We start from the raw sequence: 22,445 nt of genomic DNA, 5'->3' as shown, positions 1-22,445 counted from the left end.
ATTTCGGGTCAGACCCAAAATATAACCTGAAAAAGAAAATTAGGTTGGGTTGGGTTCGGGTTAACCCAGATTGACCTGAATTAAAAAATCAGGTCACTCATCAACCCGAACCCACCCACCCAACCCACCTAATATATTAATAAAAAAAATAACTTGCCTACCTTACAAAAAAACCCTAACCCTAACGGTCCTAACCCATATCCTTAATTTCTATTCTTTTTCTTCATTCTGTCTTTTTCACTATTCCTTTTCTTCCATCCTTCTCTTTAATATACATTTCTTCTCTAATTTTAATCTTTTTTAATCTCTTGAACTCCGCTAGAATTCAGCAATAAAATGAGTTCACAAATTAATATTGATCTTGAGGAGGATAGTGTGGAGGGTTCACCTATGGCAAATTTAGATGCAAATAAAGAAACATACATTGATTCCCAAGATCAAGCCTCCAAAACTGGTATTGGTAAACGAAAGAGACCATTAAAATCAAAGTGGCGGCAGTATTTTGATATGCTTCCTAAAATAGAGGGAGAAGATTTGCGATGTAAATATAAAGCATGTGGAATTACATACCAAGCTGATAGTAGCATGAGAACAGGTAATCTTCGCCATCATATCCTTAATCAATGTTCTAGACAGAAAACTCGTGATATTGCTCAATCTTTGTGCTAGGGTCTAAAATCAAGGCCTCGGTCCTAGAATAATTCCAGCAACCTTTTTCGGCACCCGTTCTCGGTCCTATTGTGCACATGGGCCAAATTTCTGTTATATTATTTTAATATTTTTTTCTTTCCTTTTCTATTTTACAAACCAAATTCTGTTATTTTCTAGTAGTTGTTGTAACCGAATATTCTGGGGCAAGACATCACCTATATAAGGCTGATCTTTCTTCCCCAAGGACCCATGAATGGAATAATGAAGATATGAACTTCGCTCCCATTCGTCTATTATTATTTACTATGGACTGTTTGGTATAGACCAACAATATTTTCTCTTCGCACCCTTGGTTCTTTTATCCCCTCCCCCAAATTCTCTATTAAAAACCTTCCACTCGGTTCTAGAGTTCAAGAACTTGATTCTTGAGATCAAGAACCCATAATCACACCTTACGAAACAAGTCGTAACATTCTTGGTATCAGAGGAAGACGATCCTCAAATGAAAGAAACCCGTTAGTAAACAAGACATGGACACTCTTAAGACACTACTCGAAGGCCTATACCAACAATATGCCTCCATGCAAGCATCCATGCAACAACACATGACCGAACAAGCTGCTTTGCACAATGCCTTTCAGCAAAATATGGACATAAGGTATGCTGCTAGAAAAAGCTTGATAGTCATTGAATGAGGTGCGTTTAATAATGACCAAGATCCCCGCACCCGACCTATGTTATGCTTCTTACTAACTTCCTCCAACCCGACTCACAAATGTTAATATTCCTGAATTTGATGGGACTGACTTGGAGGGCTGGCTCATATTTGCCGAGCAAGTCTTCAAGGTGGGCAAGACGAATGATGCCACAAAGTTGGACATTGTCCGCACTCACTTCTCAAAAGAGGCAAGAACGTGGCATGAATCATATTTGCAGAATCGCAACCAAATGGAAGCCTTGACATGGCATGTATTCAAGAAAGATCTATTGCTGCGATTCGGTCGCAGACCCTTGTACAGCACCAAGCCGCTGTTGCTGCCCAAACCATGCATTTTTAACACGGCCTGGCCGAGCACAAACCGGACAACCGATCCCAAGGAAGACCTGTGTTATACTTGCAATGAAAAATGGGAACCCAATCATAGGTGCAAATCCAAAATATTCATGGCCCCAGCTAATCAGCAAGAAGTTCAAGAACCCGTCCAAGAATCAGGTTTTTATGACTCATCTTTGCTGCTTGAGACAAAGGACGAACATGTCATTTCTTTGCACACATTAACGGTCTAGCAAGGTACCCCTCGGTCGCGGGTCAACATAATACAATGCAACCAGCTAGAAAAGGCCTTGAAAAATTATAATGTTGCTGCCACGGTACAAATAAAGAGCGAGAACGAATGTCAAATTGTTTCACTTGTTTTGCAAAACACTCTTGAAAATTTCCAGCACATAATCAAAGGGCTTAACCAGCAACCCAACAACCGACCACCAGCTAGGAAGGTAGTTAGAAGACATGGCTATGTTGTTGCACATGTGTTGCTGGTCTAGATAAAGGACTGGGCTTGGTTGTTTGAAGACATTCTAGAGTATGCCCGGAAGAAAAATGGCCATTTTGCTACACCTGGCGTGTTGGGCCGAAGGAAGGACTAATTGTGGAGCAGGAAGACCGAAGGCTCTTAGGAAATGTGGTCCTAGACTCCGACACTTACTGGACTTGCTGAAGTGCGATCGAATTCTTTGAAATTTTGAGCATGCGCATTAGAGGCTCGGCAGACCACGATCTTTTTCGTCGAGGGCGACGAATTTTGAAGGGGGAGATAATGCTAGGGTCTAAAATCAAAGCCTCGGTCCTAGAATAATTCCAGCAACCTTTCTCGGCACCCATTCTCGGTCCTATTGTGCACATTGGCCAGATTTCTGTTTTGTTGTTTTAATATTTTGTTTTGCTTTCCTTTTCTATTTTACAAACCGAATTCTGTTATTTTCTAGTAGTTGTTGTAACCTAATATTTTGGGGAAAGACATCACCTATATAAGGCTGGTCTTTCTTTCCCAATGACCCATGAATGGAATAATGAAGATATGAATTTCGTCCCCATTTGTCTATTATTATTTACTATGGACTGTTTGGTATAGACCAACAGTATTTTCTCTTCGCATCCTTGGTTCTTCTATCCCCTCCCCAAATTCTTTATTAAAACCTTCCGCTACCCTTTGATTGTAGAATTTCCACCCGGTCCTAGAGTTCAAGAACTTGATTCTTGAGATCAAGAACCCATAATCACACCTTACGAAACAAGTCGCAACACTTTGTTAGAACAAAGGGATAAAAGTCTTAATATTAGGTCTCAAATGTTTAGTCAAGAAAGATTTAGAGAGTTGTTAATCTTAGCAATTGTGAGGCATGATTTACCATTTCGGGTTAGTCGGGTTGGTCTGGGTTCGGGTTTGGGTTTGTTGTTTTTTCAGGTTGGTTTAGGTTCGGGTCGGGTTCGGGTTGAAAATTTTGTTATAATGCACCTCCTTCAACCCGACTCGAACCCATCCGACCCACCTGAATTGGCACCCCTATGGATGAGGTTGTCTTGGTTTTCAAAAGTCGCCAACTTCAAACTCACACCACAAGATCTTGGGACTTTATGGGACTTTCCTTAGAGGTTCCTCGAAATATATCAATTGAGAGTGATATCATAATTGGCCCTATTGACTCTGGTGTATTACCTAACGTAGAGAGTTTATATGATCACGACTTATGAGATGTTCCCATGAAATGGAAAGGTGTTTGTCTTGGTGGCAAAAATTTCACTTGCAATAAGTATTTATCCTCACTGTTTGCAATTTATTAGATTACATTGTAACTTATTTTATTATTTATACTAAATGTATGTATTCTTCAATATTGTGATATAGGAAGTTAATTGGAGCCAGATATTATGTCGGAGACTCTACAACCGACACTCAGAATCATGGGACTCACACGGCCTCAACAACAGTTGGAAGAGTAGTAAAAAATGCCAACTATTTTGGCATTGTAAACGGGACAGCGAGAGGAGGTGTTCCATCCGCTAAGATAGCTACTTATAAGGTGTGCAAAGGTCATTGTGATTCCAAAGACATCATGGCCGCCTTTGATGACGCCATTGCTGATAATGTAGACATTATCACTATCTCAATTGGATCTCTGGACCCTTTAAACATTAGTGAAGATGTTCTTGCTATTAGCTCCTTTCATGCAATGCAAAAGAGTATTTTAACCGTACAAGCGGTAGGGAACGTAGATGATTTAGGTATTTTACGGTTTCAAGCCTCGCACCATGGTTGTTCTCGGTGGCGTCTAGTAGTACAGATAGAAAAATCATCGATAAACTTGTTCTCGGAAATGGACGCACACTCATTGTAAGTGAGATATTTAACAAAATTTACTTGAACTATTTTAATAATTTAAATAAAAACTTTTATAGTTTTAGACATAAATTTCCCCATGTTTATACAAAATAATATTTATTGATTTTTCTACCTCACATGAATAATTATACAATTACTATCCCCTTTATATGGATAGTATATTTAAGGCTAGAAAATGTTCAAGAAAATTTCTTAAATCAATTTTTAGGAAGGGAAAAGGGCATGATGTGCTATTTGATCCTGGCATGACTAGCTTTACACGAGCCTGTACTTGTTGAAGCCGATAGACTTAACAATGGTTAGTGCGGTCTTTCCAAACTCTCGCACCTAGTTTGACATGTGATCCCAAAGACCATCGGTCCAATGTGGGCCAACAAATTTACCCATGCAACTGTTTGACATTGGTTAGGCCGGGTCCAGTTCAAGTCTAGCTAGCTAATCTATCTAGATTCTAGAAAGATCATCACTAACCAGTGTCATGTTGTACATTGTTTCTAGTACACAAAAAAAAGATTCAACACTTATGCTTGTTCTTAACATGTTATCATATTGTTGGGTAGAGCAATTCAACAAATCAGTTTTCCATAGGCGAAGGCAACAAACAGTTGGTGTATGGAAAAGAAATCACCCGTCATTGTAATGAATCAAGTGCAATGTACGATTTTTTTCAATTTTCTCGAGAAAAATCATTTAATGACACTCTTTCCATTTAATTATAACATCTTTGCAATGAATAAATGTCATTTTGAATATCTTTTAACATCCTCTATAAATTTTGAATAACAGGCAATGCATTGACAGTTGTGTTAACTCTGATTTGGTTAAGGGAAAGATAGTGGTTTGTAATGTTAATCAATCGGACTTTGGTTTCTTCTTTACGGCTAGAGATTACAATGCAAGTGGGGTTATTTTTAGAAAGATTGAAACAGACATTTCAGATAACGTACCTTTTTCAATCGTGTTTTTGAATGACTCTGATTTTCATTATGTTGAATCTTATCTAAAGTCTAAAACGGTGTCATCTGCGCGTATACTAAAGAGTGAGACTATTCACTATCCTGCACCCATTGTAGGTTTTTCTTCTAGCAAAGGACCCAATAAAATTTTACCAGAATTTTTCAAGGTATATTACACAATGTTTTATTACTAGTCATTCAAGTATCCATTCTTTAATCCTTATGTGAGGGATTCAACAAATTTTATTTTGATATGTATCTAACAATATTTAAGGTTGTCTATAATTACACTTTTATGTTTGACAGCCTGATATAACCGCCCCAGGAATTAATATCTTGGCAGAAAGCCCTAAACCCAACAGTTATTCTACTGGCCAATTAGCTTCTAAGTACGACATCCAGTCTGGAACTTCCATGGCGTGTCCTCATGTTACCGGTGCAGTTGCATATGTGAAATCGATGCAATCTGATTGGTCTATTTTAGCTATCAAATCATCTATAATGTCGACAGGTAATTAAATGTGCACCAATTCAACTAACTTAATTTACCTATGATGTTGATAACATTTTTTTCATTATTGATTGTATATATATATAATATATTTTTTTCTAGCTTGGACCATGAATATGAAAGACAATATAGATGCTAAACTTGGCTATGGAGCAGGACACATCGATCTAGTGAGGGCTATATATCCTGGACTCGTGTATGAGACATTGATAGATGAATATGACAACATGCTTTATAGTATGGGTTTAGAAGGAGATAAGTTGAGGAAAATGATAGGAGTAATAAAGAAGTGTCCAAAAGGAATAATAACTTCTATGAAGGATCTCAACTATCCGGCAATGACAGCCTCAGTTAATAGTAATTTGTCTTTCACTATTCAATTCTCAAGAATTTTGACAAACGTTGTACACGCTAACTCCATTTATCAAGCACAAATTAGTTAGGAGGATTCCACAATCCACATCGACGTAGAGCCAAGTGTCCTTTCTTTTACTAGTACAAAAGAAAGAAAACAATTTATTGTGACAGTTGCTGGACAATTACTCAAGAAAAACTATGTTTATTGTTCCTTAGTTTGGTTTGATGGTACTTATAGAGTTAAAAGCCCCATTCTTTTGTATCGTTCATCTTTTATTTGATTCGGTCATATAAACTATGAAAGAATTTATTCGAATAAAATATTCTATATAATAAATTAACCTCTTCAAATCAAATCTTTTTTTTAATCCTTGTAAATGGTTATGTGAAGTTTCAAGTCTATGATTCACTCTAACCAAAAAAAACCTTTACCAACACAAAAGTCAGTGTTTTCCAGCACATAAATTTTCCACAATAAAAGTGGAGTCGACCAAGGTCATTACCGGCACATAAATTTGCCTATGTTCCAGTAAAACATTAATATATGCCAGTAAAATGTAACTATGTGCCCGTAAATTTAGTTTCATATATTTGCGCTTGTAAAGGTACTATGTGCCGATATATCTATGCATATTTTTTAATATATTATCATTATATTATCAAAATATTCTTTCGTATTGACTAAAGTTTTCTTTTAGTTCGAATTTGTTGATACTCGAGAAAGAATTTCGCGCTTAATCCTCCGTACTCATTTTAAAAACGGTCTTTACTTATAAAATTGCCTTTCGAAAATCGATTATATCACGTTTTATTTTACTAATTATTCTTTCCGTCCTAAGTATGCATAAGATTTGTGCGTTATTTAAAATATTCTAACAACAATATTTAAAATACTAGTACCCATTGCTGATGCCTTTGACTTATGGAGAAAATACCAAAGAGCAATCAGTCATTTTTTTAATGATATTAGGGTTTAGAAATAAATCACAAACAAATATTTATCACTATATTTTTGTGAAAATATCCTAAAAAGATTCTAAAAGTATTTATAATTTTTAGGAATTTTTACAAAATGATTTGAAGTCCCAAAATTATAAAAATAATTTTAAAAGTTGAAAAGTGGAACCAAACAGGCCTTAGGACCGGAGTCCTAAGTCTTGAATCCGTTTTTATGGGTCGGACTCGGTCTGGGTGCTAAGGACTCTCGGTCCTTGATTGAGATTATCGGTCTAGGTGTATAAACTCATCGGTCCTGGGTTATCCTAGGGTTAAGTTCATCGGTCTAGGTGTATAAATCCAACGATCCTGGGTTAGCTCTAGGCTATGTCCATCAGTCCTAGGTTCGGGGATCCTCGGTCTTAGGTTAAACCTCTCGATCCTGGGTTGAACCTCTCGGACATGGATTAAAATCCTCGGTCGGACATGGATTAATACGTTTTATTTTATTTTTTTTAATTTAAATTTGAGTTTTTCAGTTTTAGGTTGATTGTTGTCTCTAACCTATTCAAAAAGTTCATAAATGATCTTAGGATCAATATCAAACCATAAAATACCATAAACAACAAACATACAAGCTTATACAATTTAAAATATAAAAATATCAAATTCAAACTGCAAATATGAATTAGAGGGTGATTATAACTTTACCAAGGATTAAAGGAACACTTATTGATCCTTTGGGAAGCTTTTGGGATGCTTAGATCAAACTTTAAGGCTTTAAACGGATTTTTGAAAAATTCAGAAGCTTTGAGCTTTAATGGCAGATTTTATGTAAATCGTTATTTAAAGGTGGAGATTAGATTCATTCGCTTCGGAATGACTCATGGGTTATTTATAGCTGCCTAATGTCGGTTGTGGGCTTCAAGTGGACTGAATCGAACAAAATTTATTAATGGCGTTTTGGTTGTTCTTGAGTCAACTGGCCGAAATAAGGATGATTCATCCCTATTTTTGTAGGAGAAATGATCACCGAAGTAGGGTGATTATTTCACCTTTTGAATCAGTCGTTTTGGTTGACTATGGATAAGTTCCAAAAATGGAAAATCAAAGACAGGTCTTTGATCTTATCTTCTCCGGTGATCGCGATGAAGACAATGGTGACACTTAAAATTGCGTCGTTTCGTGCGCGTTTGGCGTTCCATCAGCATTTCGTTGGCAATCGGGCATTCCGTTAGCATTCTGGCTAACGGGGCTAATGCTTAGTTGGCTGATCCAGTGCGATGCGCGAGCGCGCTTCCTCGGTTACAATTGGCTACACGGACGCTCCTTGGGCGTTGGATAAAAATTCAGTGTCACTCTACATTGGTTTGTAGATTTTTAATACTTACACCAATATACATAAATTTGTCACTCTTCATTAACTCATTATAACTTACTATGCTAATAAAATCAAAACTATTAAAATGCTGCAATCCTACATTAACTAATTATTGTTAAAAAAAAGTTATTTGAAATAATCAAATGATTCAGATGAAATAAATGATAGCATTTTAAACAAATTAGTAAAATATAAATAATAAATATACATAGATAGATCTCCAAAGCTCCCATTAATAAGCTTTTGAATGATCTTTTTTGTTTTGTTGTATCTTAATTTGCTAACAGCAAACAATAATGTTACATCTCCCGTCAAACAAACAAGGGCGAATTTATATTTATTCTCTTGAGCTGTAATGATTATATGTATTACACTATTACAGGTAATAAGTGAAAATATTAAGCATATTAATCGAACTGATCCACGAATAACCTACTAAAATAAAATAATTATAATAGATTGAAAAAGTTATAAGAATACCCGATTTAAATAACAAATTTATATATTTAAAAAACAAATCTCGTATAATAAAAAATATAAAAATATGACAAAAGAAAATCTATGAAATTTAACAAACTTTTACATATTATTTAAGTTGCAACCTTCTATATATTATGTGTAGAATAAAATTCATCTATTATACAATCCAAGTTAATATCTTCAATAAGCTCTCGTTCAATATAAATTATCATAATATCTGCTAAAATCTTTTTTTTATTCTGATGAATATTTTTTACATGTTTCATAGATGAATATGAACTTTCTGTAGTGGCAGTAGATCTGGCAAAATCAAAACAGGTTGGATTAATCTAGGGGTGAGCATAATTTGGGTTTACCCAAACCCAACCCTAACCCAAACCCAAAATATTAATTTGGGTTGGTTAATATGGGTTGGGTTGAATATGGGTTGAGTTGAGTATGGGTTGAGTTTAATTTGGGTTGGGTTAGGGTTACCCATATTACCCAAATTATATAAATTTAATTTAATTCTCTATTATTAATCCAATATAAACTAATCAACTTCCAACTTTAAGTCGAACACGTTTTTGACATGTTTAACACGTTTTCACACGTTTAACACGTTTTTAATATTTTTAACACATTTTCACACGTTTTTCATACGTTTAACACGTTTTTAATATTTTTAACACTTTTTCACACTTATAACATGTTTTTCACACGTTTAACACGTTTTCACGTTTTGGCACGTTTAACACGTTTTTGACATTTTAACACGTTTTCACACTAATAACACGTTTTTCACATTTTTGTCACGTTTAACACGTTTTTGACATGTTTAATACGTTTAACATGTTTTTAACAAGTTTAACGCGTCTTTTTACATTTTTGGCACGTTTAACACGTTTTTAACATATTTAATACGTTAACACGTTTTTGATAAGTTTAACATGGTTTTCACATTTTTGGCACGTTTAACACGTTTTTGACATTTTAATACATTTTTGATATGTTTAACACATTTTTCACTCATTTAACACATTTTCACACGTTTAACACGTTTTCACACGTTTAACATGTTTTTCACGTTTTTGGCATGTTTAACACATTTTTGACATATTTGACACGTTTTTCACATTTTTAGCATGTTTAACACGTTTTTGACATGTTGAACATGTTTAACACGTTTTTGGCTCATTTAACACATTTTTAGTACATTTAACACGTTTTGGTACGTTTAACACGATTTTCACGTTTTTGGTATGTTTAACATGTTTTTGATATATTAACACGTTTAATAACATATTTTTTGCACGTTAACATGTTTTGATAAGTTTGAACACGTTTTTGGCATGTTTAACACGTTTTTTACGTTTTTGGCACGTTTAACACGTTTTCACGTTTTGGCAGGTCCAATGTGTGAAAAACGTATTAAACGTGTCAGAAATGTGAGAAACATGTTAAACGTGTCAAAAACGTGTTAAAAATGTCAAAATATGCCAACACATAGTTAACATGGAAAACGTGTCAAAACATGCCAAAAACGTGAAAAACATGTTAAACGTGCCAAAAACGTGAAAAACATGTCAAAATGTGTTAAATGTGTCTTAATGATGAAAAACGTGTCAAACGTGTCAAAAACGTGTTAAATGTGCAAAGACGTGAAAAACGTGTCAAAACGTGTCAAAACGTGGAAAATGTGTCAAAACGTGTTAAACGTGCCAAAACGTGAAAAACGTGTTAAACGTGCCAAAAACGTCAAAACATGTCAAAAATATGGAAAACGTGTCAAAACGTGCTAAACGTGCCAAAAACGTGAAAAACGTGTTAAACGTGTCAAAATGTGAAAACTTGTTAAACGTGTCAAAACGTGTTAAACGTGCCAAAAACATGAAAAACATGTCAAAAATGTGTCATAATCGTGAAAAACGGGTCAAACGTGTCAAAAACGTGATAAACGTGTTAAACATGTCAAAACATGAAAATAGTGTCCAGAATGTCAAAATGTGTTAAACGTGCCAAAAACATGTTAAACGTGTGAAAAACGTGTTAAACGTGTGAAAAACGTGTTAAACGTGTGAAAAACGTATTAAATGTGTGAAAAACGTATTAAACGTGTCGAAAACGTGTGAAATATGTTAAACGTGTCAAAAACGTGGAAAACATGTCAAAACATGTTAAACGTGCCAAAAATGTGTTAAACGTGTCAAAAATGTGAAAAACTTGTTAAACGTGCCAAAAACGTGAAAAATGTGAAAAACGTGTCAAAATTTGTTAAATGTGTCATAGTCGTGAAAAATATGTCAAACGTGTCAAAACGTGTTAAACGTGTTAAAAACGTATTAAACATGTCAAAAACATGAAAAACGTGTTCAACTTATCAAAATGTGTTAAACGTGCCAAAAACGTGTTAAACGTGTAAAAAATGTGTGAAAACGTATTAAACATATCAAAAATGTGAAAAACGTGTTAAACATTTCAAAACGTGTCAAAAATGTGAAAATGTAAACGTGTTAAACATGTCAAAAATGTGTTAAACGAATAAAAATTTGTTAAATAAGTCAAATACATGTTAAATGAAAAAATAAAAATAAAATAATTTGGGTTACCCAACCCATACTCAACCCAACCCATACCCAACCCATAATAGAAAATAATATGGGTTGAATTATGGGTTGGGTAAATTTAATTTGGGTTGAATATGGGTTGGGTAATACGGGTTGGGTTTACCCGTTTGCTCACCCCTAGATTAATCTATCAATAAAATTACAATTTGATTACTTGTTTGTTTCAACTAATTTGCGACACAATTTAATGATGTAAGACATATTTTGAAAATTTTATTACGAGAAACATCAATTTTAATAATGCTAGAGTTGAAATATCAAATAATGAATTTATTATTGACTAAAATTTTCTAGATAATAATTTTCAGCCAATTTGTAAATATCTCTATCTTTAAATATTTAAAATTATCTTTAGTATCTAAAATAAAATTATGTACATGAACCTCTATTGTTTCATCACTAAATCTGAAATTCAACTATTTTTATTGAAAATCTATTACTGAAGTGAAGATATTGAAATGATAATGTAAGCACTAAAAATTAACACTCTAATTTATAATATTAAAATAATTGTTTTGACTTATTTTTGAATAAATAAAGTCAAAATAATTAACCTTATGGAGAAATATTAATTAAAACAATTAAATAGACTAATTATTGTGATAATTAAAAGCCAAATTAATTAAACAAAATGATCAAAATAATAAAAATAAAATTATTTATGATAAATATTGTATTCATTTATCTAAAAATAATTTTAAAAAATTAAGAGACAAAAATAAATAGTTTTAAGTGAATTGTTGTATCCATTTCATCTAAAACAATTATTTATTTAACCCTAAAAATATACAAAAAAGTAAAATAAAATAAAATAAATTGATAAAATATTTGCCATATATATTTTTAATATTTTGTGTATTTAAAAAGATCAAAACTAAAGCCAGAAAAGTGAAAAAAAAATTAATTTCAAATAAACCCTTAAGTATTTAATAAAGTTATATATATATATATATATGTGATCCTATGTGGCCGAAACTAAATAAATTAGGGAGCATCAAATGAGCGCTATATTTTCATCCAGCGTCCAAGAAAGAGTCATGTAGCTGGTTGTAGCCAAAGCAACGCGCGCCCAGGCCACTACGGAACAGCTAATGCCTCGTTAGCCAGGACACTAACGGACCACCCAAACGCAACGACGCATCGACGGAACGCCAACAAGAATGCTCTAACATGCTCAAAACGACGTCCTTTTGAGCGCCACCTTCCTCTTCATCGCGATGCCATTTGGAGAAGGATGAAGAACCATTGATGATTTCTCCTTTTTGGAACTTCCTCCACATTCAACTATTCCGGCTCATTTAAAGCCCAAAATGATCACCCTATGATGGTGATCATTTCAACCTATCAAAATATAGATGAATCATCCCTATTCCAACAACTTCAACCAAGAAAAACCAAAAGTCATTAATGACTTTTGGCCGATTCAGGCCACTAGAAGTTTCCACCGACTTAGATTAGCTATAAATAGCCCCGCTGAGTCATTCCAAAAAGAAGGAACCAACTCATACGTACCCTTTAAATCAAAGAAAATAAAAAATCTACCATTAAAGCTTAAAGATTTAGAATTTTTTAATTTTCTGTTTGAGCCCTTAAAGCTTGGATCTGAGCATCTAAAAATCTTCCCTAAGGATCAATGAGTGTTCTCCAATCCTTGGTAAGGTTCCATTCACCCCTAATTCATATTTACAGTTTAAATTGGAAATTTTTATATTTCAAAATGCATAAGCTTGTATATTTGTTTTTTATAACATTTTATTGTTGAAAAATCATCCATATATGATTTAGAAACTATATGGACATGATAGATCCGATCAATCGATCTAAATAAAAAAACCCAAATTTGAATTTAAAAAAACGGGTTTGTTGTTTTTTTTTGTTAATTTTGTTGAATCACAACATAGAAAATATTCCAACATGATTGTAATGATGTTGAACAACTGTTTGGATCATGTTTCATACAACCCGATAATATTTTATCTAAATAAAAATTTTCAAAATAAATTGAAAATTTTGAGTTCTTGAATTTGTCAAAACGACATTCAGTGTGCTTGTTTTGGTACCATTCAAATATATGTAGTATAAGGAAGCTATTGGACAACTACTTACACTTCAAAACAACTTTAAAATCAAAAACCTAATTTTTTTATCACAAACTATTTTGAACAAAATGATTATCATCTAGGTAGATTGATACCTTGAGATGATGATCAACATGTTTCCTAGGAGCTTTGTGAAGCTACATAAGCTCTTAGATCAAAGAATTAGAGCTAAAGAGATGATTAAAAAAACTTGCACTTGGTGTTCTTGAGGACCGAGGCTCGTAAGTATAGGACCGAGAGATCTTACCGAGGATCCTCGGTGTACACTAAAACTTAGGACCGAGAGGTCCAGCCGATGTTCTTGAGCTAGGACCGAGAGGTCCGACCAATGTTCTTGAACTAGGACTGATAAATTCATTTGAGGATTTTTACCTAGGACCGAGATTTTCTACATAGGACAAAGAGTTCTAAAATTCAGACAAAGACTCCCTAACCCTAGTACTGAGAGACATAACCTTAAGACTGAGAGTTCTAACCTTGGGACCGAGACTCCCTAACTCTAAGACCGAGATTCTTAATCCTAGGAACGAGAGATCTGACCTTGGGACCGGGAATCTCAAGCTTAGGACCGAGAGCTCCCAAACCCAGGACCAAAGAACTTAACCCAAAGTTAGACTAGGACCGATAGGATTTTATACCTAGACTAGTAAGATCAGCCAAGGACCAAAAAGTCCTTAGCACCTCGACCCGAGACCGAGGTGTTCCTCAACTTAGACCGAGAGTCTATTGACCTCGACCGATAAAAACAAATCTCAACTTTAGGACTCCGGTCTTAAGGCCTATTTGGTACCACTTTTCAAAATCAAAATTATTTTTGTAATTTTGGAGCTCCAAATCAATTTCTAAAATTCCGAAGAATAGAATATGCATTTTTAATATTCTTGGGATATTTCCACACAAATATTTAAGTAAAGGTTTGTTTGGTATTTATTTATAAACCTTAATGTCTTTAAAAATGACTGATATTCTTTAGGTATTTCCACCATAGTTATCATCTGCAAAAGGTATCAGCATTTAAATATTGATGTTTCAATACTTTAAATAACATTAATCTTAGAAGCATGATTAGGACCAGAAGAATAAAAGGTTAAAACTCAAATGTAATACAACCGATTTTTAAAAGCCAACTTTATAAGTAGAGACTGTTTTTAAAACAAGCACGAAAGATGAAGCGTGAAAGCCTTTTCTCGAATATCACCAAACTACGAATTAAAAGAAATTATGGTAAATACGTTTGTATACGTATGTCAACTTTTATTGATTTTCAAAAATCAATTGGCGACTCTGTTTGAAAATAAATAATCTTTTAAATCAAGATGTTTAATTAATTTAAGCTAAATTATTTTATTAAAATAAAATTGTGATTGGATTACCATAAATCCCCGAAATATTTAAAATTGAACCCCCAAATTAATTATTTTTTAATAGTTTCAAAAAGCTGTCAAGAATCAACGACATCTTTTAAAAATAATATTTTATTTTAATAGAAAATTTATGACATGCAAACCAATGTTGAATTTCTAGAACCTCGAGCTTTTTACCAGAACCCACACAAAGGAATTTTTCTAGGAGTTACAGATAGTGTTGATGAATTTTCAACGAATCTTTTTATTGGTATCTTGTTGCATTTTGTGTGAAGCATTTAGATCTGAATTTCAATATCATGTTGTGTCACGTATTCAAGAGATGATCAAATCATATTTCTCTTAAATTGAAAAGCAGTGTTTAATATTTGAGACTAAATCTATGACACTTACAATATCAAGAGATTTGTGTTGCAAAGTTTGAAAAAGTAATTCCTATAATTCTATACATCATATGAAGTGTGAAAATAAATTTAAAAGACCTCAAAAGTATCAAACAATCACATGTTTTTCCAAGAATTAGATTATACATCTTCCACGTAAAAAAACATATAGTTATTTTAGTATATATATATATATATTTAAATTTTGGTAGTTCCGCCATTTCAGACAATTATGTATAAATCTACAAAGAAATGTATAGTTATTTCTACCAAGTAATAAAACAAATACAAAAAACTGGTGAACTAAATTTTAACCGAGTTTGTGGTCTAGAAATAATCCTACCAAATTGACATATACCTGAAAATGAGGGAAAATAATATTCTTTTCTTGTTAGAGATAATTAAATTAGATATTGTATACTAAATAATGAAAACTGTAGTGTTGGTTGTGTTAGGATTTGGATCCCCTAAATCTTACTTACTTGAATTGAACTATAAAAACGAAAGAAAAGAAGAACACAAGAAGACATAGATTTATGGTGGTTTACTCAAATGATTACTTCCACTTTAATCGCCACCAGATTTCACTATAAAAAAGAAGAAGAAATACAGAATTTTTGCCTGACACTTTATCTTTCCAGAATTCTTTCTTATCAATATAAACTCTTAATATAACATATTTATAGGGTAAACATTTAGGTAATAAAACCTAAATAACTCTTGGTCAGGCCCAAACCCAAACTCAATAAACTCTAATTAACTTTTGTAAAGTTTATTATAAGTGATCATAACTCAACAATCTTTTACTTGGAGACTAACTTCATCATTTCTCGGTCAGTAGCAACTTTCCATTCTCGGTGTCTTAAAAAAGAAGACCAACTGAAGTTGCACAAAGAACACAGATTCAGTTTCTTGTTTGTCACAGTTTTTGTCAGCATATCAATTATTCTCACTCCCTTAATCTTTTTAAGAGATAACACTCAATCTTCTAAAGCTGATCGGATAAATTGATAACGAACTTGCATATGATTCGTCGTGCCATGATAAACATGATTCTTTGCTAAATGAATGACACTCTGACTATAGCATCGCAACATACTTATCTCGTAGTCTTGACCCAATTCTCATAAAAATGTTGTAACCACATCATCAGCCTCTATCAAAATAACATACTCTACTTCACAACTAAAAAGAGCAACAATCTTCCAAAGTATAAATGTACTTTGTTGTGTTATTCCTACTATCAACATTACCATCATTGTCAGTATTAATATATCATTCTAAACCCATAATAAACTTTCGAAAAAATAAAGTGAGACCCATACTTCCTTTTAAGTATCTTATTATCCACTTTACCGATTCTCAATGTTGTCTATCTGGGTTGCACATGAATCTTCTAACAACTCCCATTGCATGTGCTATGTCTGGTCTTGTGTAAACCAACGCATACAGGGCGTTGACCATGTAATTTTTCTCCTCCTCAGTTGAAGGCGATTAATCTTTAGATAGTTTAAAGTGACTACCTAAGGGGGTAGTAACTGGTTTTGCATCATACAAGTTGAATCTGTTAAGAACTTTAATCATATATATTCTTCTTGTGAAAGTTTGAGAACTTATTTATCCATGAATATTCTCATTCTAAGGATTTGTTTTGCAGCACCCAAATCCTTTATTGAAAACTTTTCAGACAACTTTTTCTTTAGTTTGTTAATCTCATACAAGCTTGCTCCATTAATCAACATGTCATCAACGTAGAGGAGCAGAATAAAGTACGATTTATCAAATCTCTTGACATAGCAGCAAAGACCAGCTTCACACCTCAAAAAATTGTTACTTTTCATGAAACTATTTAACTTCTTGTACCATTGCCTTGGAGCCTGTTCCAAACCATACAAACTCTTCTAAACCTTACACACAAACTCATCTTTTTATTTAATTTCAAATCATTGTGGTTGTCGAATATAAATCTTTTCATTCAAATCACCATGAATAAAAGTAGTTTTAACATCCATTGTTGAAGATGGAGTTCTTCTTTCACAATTAAACTAAAAATAGTTCTGATTGTCACCAATTTGACTACTAGAGAGAAGACCTCATTGTACTCAATACCTTATTTCTATTGAAACTCTTTCACAACCAACCTTGCCTTGTACCTCGTGGTTTTATCATTTTCTTCTTTAATCCTGAAGATCCATTTGTTGTGAAGCGCTTTCTTTCCCTTTTGTAGCTCAGTGAGCTCCTAAGTTTGATTTAACGTCAAAGAGTTCATCTCATCTTTCATTGTAGACTCCCACTTAACCGATTCATCATATTGTATTGCTTCCTCGTAGTATTTAGGTTCGCCTCCATCTATCAACAAGATAAAGTTCAGAGATGGAGACCACCTCCCAACTGGTTTTTAATTTCTTGATGATCTTCTCAACTTTATAATTAGTGTTTGTTGATTTGCCTTTGGGCCACGTTCTCAATAATTTTATCTTCAACAACACATTGGTCTTCTTCGACAGTTGGTATATATTTAGTTTAAAAATATCTCAAATCGACTGTACCAGTCTCTTCCAGTTTGGAATCACCATCTGATGTCTTCCTAACACAATATTTGTAGAGAACCTGTTCATTGAAGATAACGTTTCTACTACAAAATGATCTTTCGATTTTGATTATCCCAGAAATGATAATCAAACTCAATATCACCATAACCAATGAAAAATATTTATTAGACTTTGGATCCAACTTGCTCCTATCACAATCATTAATATGAGCGTATGATAAACAACCAAACACTTTCAAATGAGAAATGTTTACCTTTTTATTACTCAAGACTTTTTCAGGAGTTATGAATTCAATAGGAACAGATGGTCCTTTATTTATCAAGTAGGTAGTAGTGTTGATATCTTCTGCCCAAAAGGTTTTAGGCATCCCATCATGCAATCTCAAGCTTTTAATACACTCGTTCAATATTCGATTCATCTATTTATCTACTCCATTCGCTTGAGGTGTTCGGGGAACAATCTTCACCATATTGATCTCACTCACAACACAATACTCTCTGAAATCTGAAATGGTGTACTCGCTTCATTGTCAGATCTCAAGCATTTAACCTTTTGATTTAATTCATTTTTAACCAAAGCCTTCCACTTTTTGAAAATAACAAATACTTCAGACTTGTGCTTCATCAAGTAAACCCATTTTTTTTGTCGAATCATCTATAAAAGTCACGTAGTAGTATGATCCGCCAATAGAAAAACAAGTGCATGTCCCACACATCGGTGTGTACCAACTCTAGCCTTTCTTTCTTGAGCTTCTTCCTAATTATTAAGAAACTCACCAGTTTCTATTTTCCAAGAATGTAATTTTCTCATAACTGATGTTCAACATACTTCAGTTCTGGAATTTGTCCATTCTTCAAAAGTTTTTCATCCCTTTTCGCTCATATGGCCCAACCTGCAATGCCATAGCTCATTGTTATTCGATTCATCAATTATAACAACAATTGTTTATCTACAAGTTGAAGTTGTGTATAACGTTCTAGTTTTGTGATCTCGAGTAACAACTATTTCTCCTTTAGTCACCTTCCACACATTATTTCCACAACTAAAATTATGACCTTCTTCATCAAGTTGTGTCACAGAAATTAGATTGCGCATTAAACCAGGAATGTGTCTCACATTATTAATCTTCCAAACAGAACTGTTTACCATCTTCAATTTGATGTCCCCAATTCCAACAATATTCAATATCTCACCATCTGCGAGATAAAATTTCACACAGTTTCCAGTCACATAATTCCTCATTAATTTTTTATGGGCAGTGGTATGGAAAGATTCTCCATTAATCTATCGGGCTATAAACAGACATGAGTAATGCATTAGTGTCAATTTTGGTAACTATGTTGGCTGCATCGTTTTAATCACCATTGTTTCTCTTTGGTGCTTTGCAGTTCCTCTTCAAGTGACCCTGCTTACCATAATTCTATAAATCAAATGTCTGCCCAGACTTGGACTAACTCCTCCTATTACTCGAAAAAGATATGATCTTACCTCGGTTGAAATTTCTAACATTACATATGCCCATGTTTTTAACATTCATAGCAGAACCTTTGAACGTTTCACCAAAATTAATTTTACGAACCATTAGATCTTCCTCAAGAATTCAATCTCTAACTTCAATAAATTTCAATTTAAAAGTTCTAATAGAGTTACTAATTGTTGTCCTTATAAGTTCTCAGCTATTTGGTAGAGATGTTAACAAAATCAAGGCACTAACTTCATGCCCAAAATTAATCTCAATAGATAGTAGTTGATTCATAATTGTATGAATTTGTTCAAATGTGTAGTGATAGAAGTACCATCAACAATTCTTAAGTAAAAGAGTCTCTTTATTAAATGTACCTTGTTGTAAGCAGATGGATTCTTATACATATCAGAAAGAATTTTTATCAGACACATGGTGGTATTCTCCTGCTACATTATGAGCAAACGTCTTGGTTAGCGTTAATCTGACAACTCCCAAAACCTGTCTATCAATAAGTTTCCATTTAACTTCATCCATCTTCTCTAGTTTCACACTCAAAGGAACATGAAGCTTCTTTCCATAGAGATAATCATCAATCTTCATCCTCTAGAATGCATAATCTGTTCCATTAAATCTTACAATCCCGTGTTATATACTATTCTTGCTTGCCATCATTTCCAATGCTCCGATTTAGCCTAGCAACTCTGATACCAAATATTAGGATTTGGATCTCCCAAATCTTACATACTTGAAATGATCTATAAAAACGCAAATGAAAAAAGAACACGAGAAGACACAGATTTATATTGGTTCGCTCAAATGATCCACGTCCACTTAAATCGCCAACAGATTTCACTATAAAGAAGAAAAAGAAATACAACGTTTTTGCCTCATACTTTATATCTCTAGAATTATGTCTTATCAATGTAAACTGTTGATAATAACATATTTATATGTTAACACTCAGGTAATAAAATCTAAATAATTTTTTATCAGGCCCAAACTCAAATCAAAATACAATCCCAATAAACTCTAATTAACTTTTCTCTCCTTATAGATATTAAGATCATTGAGAACTTGTAAAATGCCATGGCATCTTTTTGTTGCATTCTGAATGAATCATGCACCTGAAAGATAATTGATTAATTAACCAATCAAGAAATTGAGTGTTATATTTTGATTCAAACAAAACATAAGTTCAATTTTTTACTGAACAGTTACTTTAGCATTAAAGGTAAAAGAACATAATGAAATCCTAGAAATTCAGGCCATCCACCGTTTGTTAGATATCCTAAACCATCTTCTTCATGATATATAAACGGTCTGAATTTATGTTGGAATTAAACTAATTTCATTAATTAAATGGAAATGATATTTGGGCTAATGAAATTCACACCAAATTCAAATGTGAATTAAGTGTGAAATTAATCCAAATAAATTCACATGAAATTCAAATGTGAATTAAAATGAAATTAATCCAAATAAAATTCACATTAAATTAATCCAAATATAAATTAAAGTGAAATTAATCCAAATAAAATTCACATCAAATTTAAATGTGAATTAAGGTGAAATTTCATCCAAATGAAATTCACATCAAATTCATTGTGAATTAAATTTGTTAATTGTTATAATTAACATTAATGCATTGAATGAGGCAATTAACAAATGGTGTTAATTGCTATTGTAACTAGAAAATACATATTGTTGGATGTAACTTGCAAAGATGATGAAAAGGCAAGCAAGGATAATCGTTAAATGAATGGTGATGGATTAGTGGTTGTTGGATTAAAGTATTGATTATGAGTTTAATTTTCAACTATAAATATCCCTGCATATTGTATTTCTCTCCACACATTATCTTATCACTTCTCACTCTAGAATTCTAAAAAACTTTCATTGTTTTTGTGAGTATTCTTGTGAGTGTTTTTGTGAGTGTTCTTCGATTTTCTTGACTCGATCATTTCTTTGCGAAACCCGGTGATTGTGATTTATGTACTTTTGTCTAGTTCGTTGTTGTAGTGGTTTTTCTATGTTAAATCATTGCAGGTTCCGTTGTACTCTAGGATGCAGCCACCGAATAAACTCTCCAGCACAAACGGGAGACAGTGAAACTGTTTTAAGGAAACTGTAATTCCACAGGCTCGGAACAAACGAGAAGATTTTTTCATCATCTCTTAAAATATACTGTATCTGTTATATGATCATTATATTGTATTCATATATTATTTATGTGTAATTGTTAAGAGATAAGATAACCAACATTTTAATCAAACAAGTGGAATCCATCGTACCTGAGAAAGCGGGTTTATTACGAATTTGGGAACTCATAAGAACTCATCAACAGATATATAAATCTCTTAACGTTGCGGTCAAGTTAAAAAAAAGTCTCTTATACAAGGAATCAATTTTTGTTGGATAACTATTCATAAAATTAAACCAATAAAGACAAATTAGAATGCAACCAATTTAGAATCTAAACATGGACTCACATAGATTATGTAGTGCTTTTTTCTGACTACGATCATGCAGAAATATGCTTGAATCTAAACATCGACAGACATAGATTATTGTAGTGCTCTTTCTGGATAGATCCTTAGAGAAGGATGTTTAACCCTAGCCATGATTGATTGAGAATTCTAAGTATGGAACTTTTATTTAAAACTACCTAACAATATTGCCTGAAAAATTAAACAACAAAATAATGACACAATAATTACCAACATAACGAGTATGCTTTGATGTCTAGTATATAATTATACTTTGTCTCAGTTTGACCAAATATAAGTTCAGTAATAATAATTATAAGTAAATATAAGGAAGCCAAATGGATCAATGATACATACCTCACTGGTGATCGGATAAAGCTTCTGCTGCGGCTGCGGTGTCTGTTCAGGCATCTCTGTCATATCAACAACATTAGTTGTCGGTCTTAATTGCAAATTAAAGTAGTTAAGAATGAACTAAACATAATCAAATTGTTTTATACATAAGATCATAATTGAAGAAAGTTCTACTTTGTTAAGTTTTCTACTCATAATTCGTTTAAGTTGTTCTTGAGAAGTTTAATCATTTCTCCTTGTTGTGAGAGGACTATGTTATCATATGGCTTAACATATATATTTTTAAAATATGTTCAACCAAAGTTTCAAAAGATAAAGGGAGAAAAAACTCTAACATACAACAACAAGATTTTAGATGCTGCAAAAATTAAACAAGATGAACCAAATTAGTCTGCTACAATGGACCATAACAATGCAAAATATAAACTTTCTTAAATTAATAGAAGAAAAATAACACTAATAG

At 33.0% G+C, this 22,445-nt stretch overlaps 1 protein-coding gene across 1 annotated transcript; it reads left to right on the top strand.

Moving 5' to 3' along the window:
- Window positions 1–1,181: 1,181 nt before the first annotated feature.
- On the top strand, window positions 1,182–9,006 carry LOC124924034 (subtilisin-like protease SBT4.3). The gene is made up of 7 exons (XM_047464074.1): window positions 1,182–1,309; window positions 3,558–3,912; window positions 4,613–4,707; window positions 4,839–5,175; window positions 5,315–5,519; window positions 5,622–5,876; window positions 8,942–9,006. Exons 1-7 carry the CDS (start codon window positions 1,182–1,184, stop codon window positions 9,004–9,006), a joined length of 1,440 nt encoding a protein of 479 aa, XP_047320030.1.
- The last annotated feature ends 13,439 nt before the right edge of the window (window positions 9,007–22,445 follow it).

Source organism: Impatiens glandulifera, chromosome 1, assembly GCF_907164915.1.
Source record: "Impatiens glandulifera chromosome 1, dImpGla2.1, whole genome shotgun sequence".
Lineage (NCBI taxonomy): Eukaryota > Viridiplantae > Streptophyta > Magnoliopsida > Ericales > Balsaminaceae > Impatiens > Impatiens glandulifera.
This window is presented reverse-complemented; position numbering and strand designations above follow the sequence as displayed.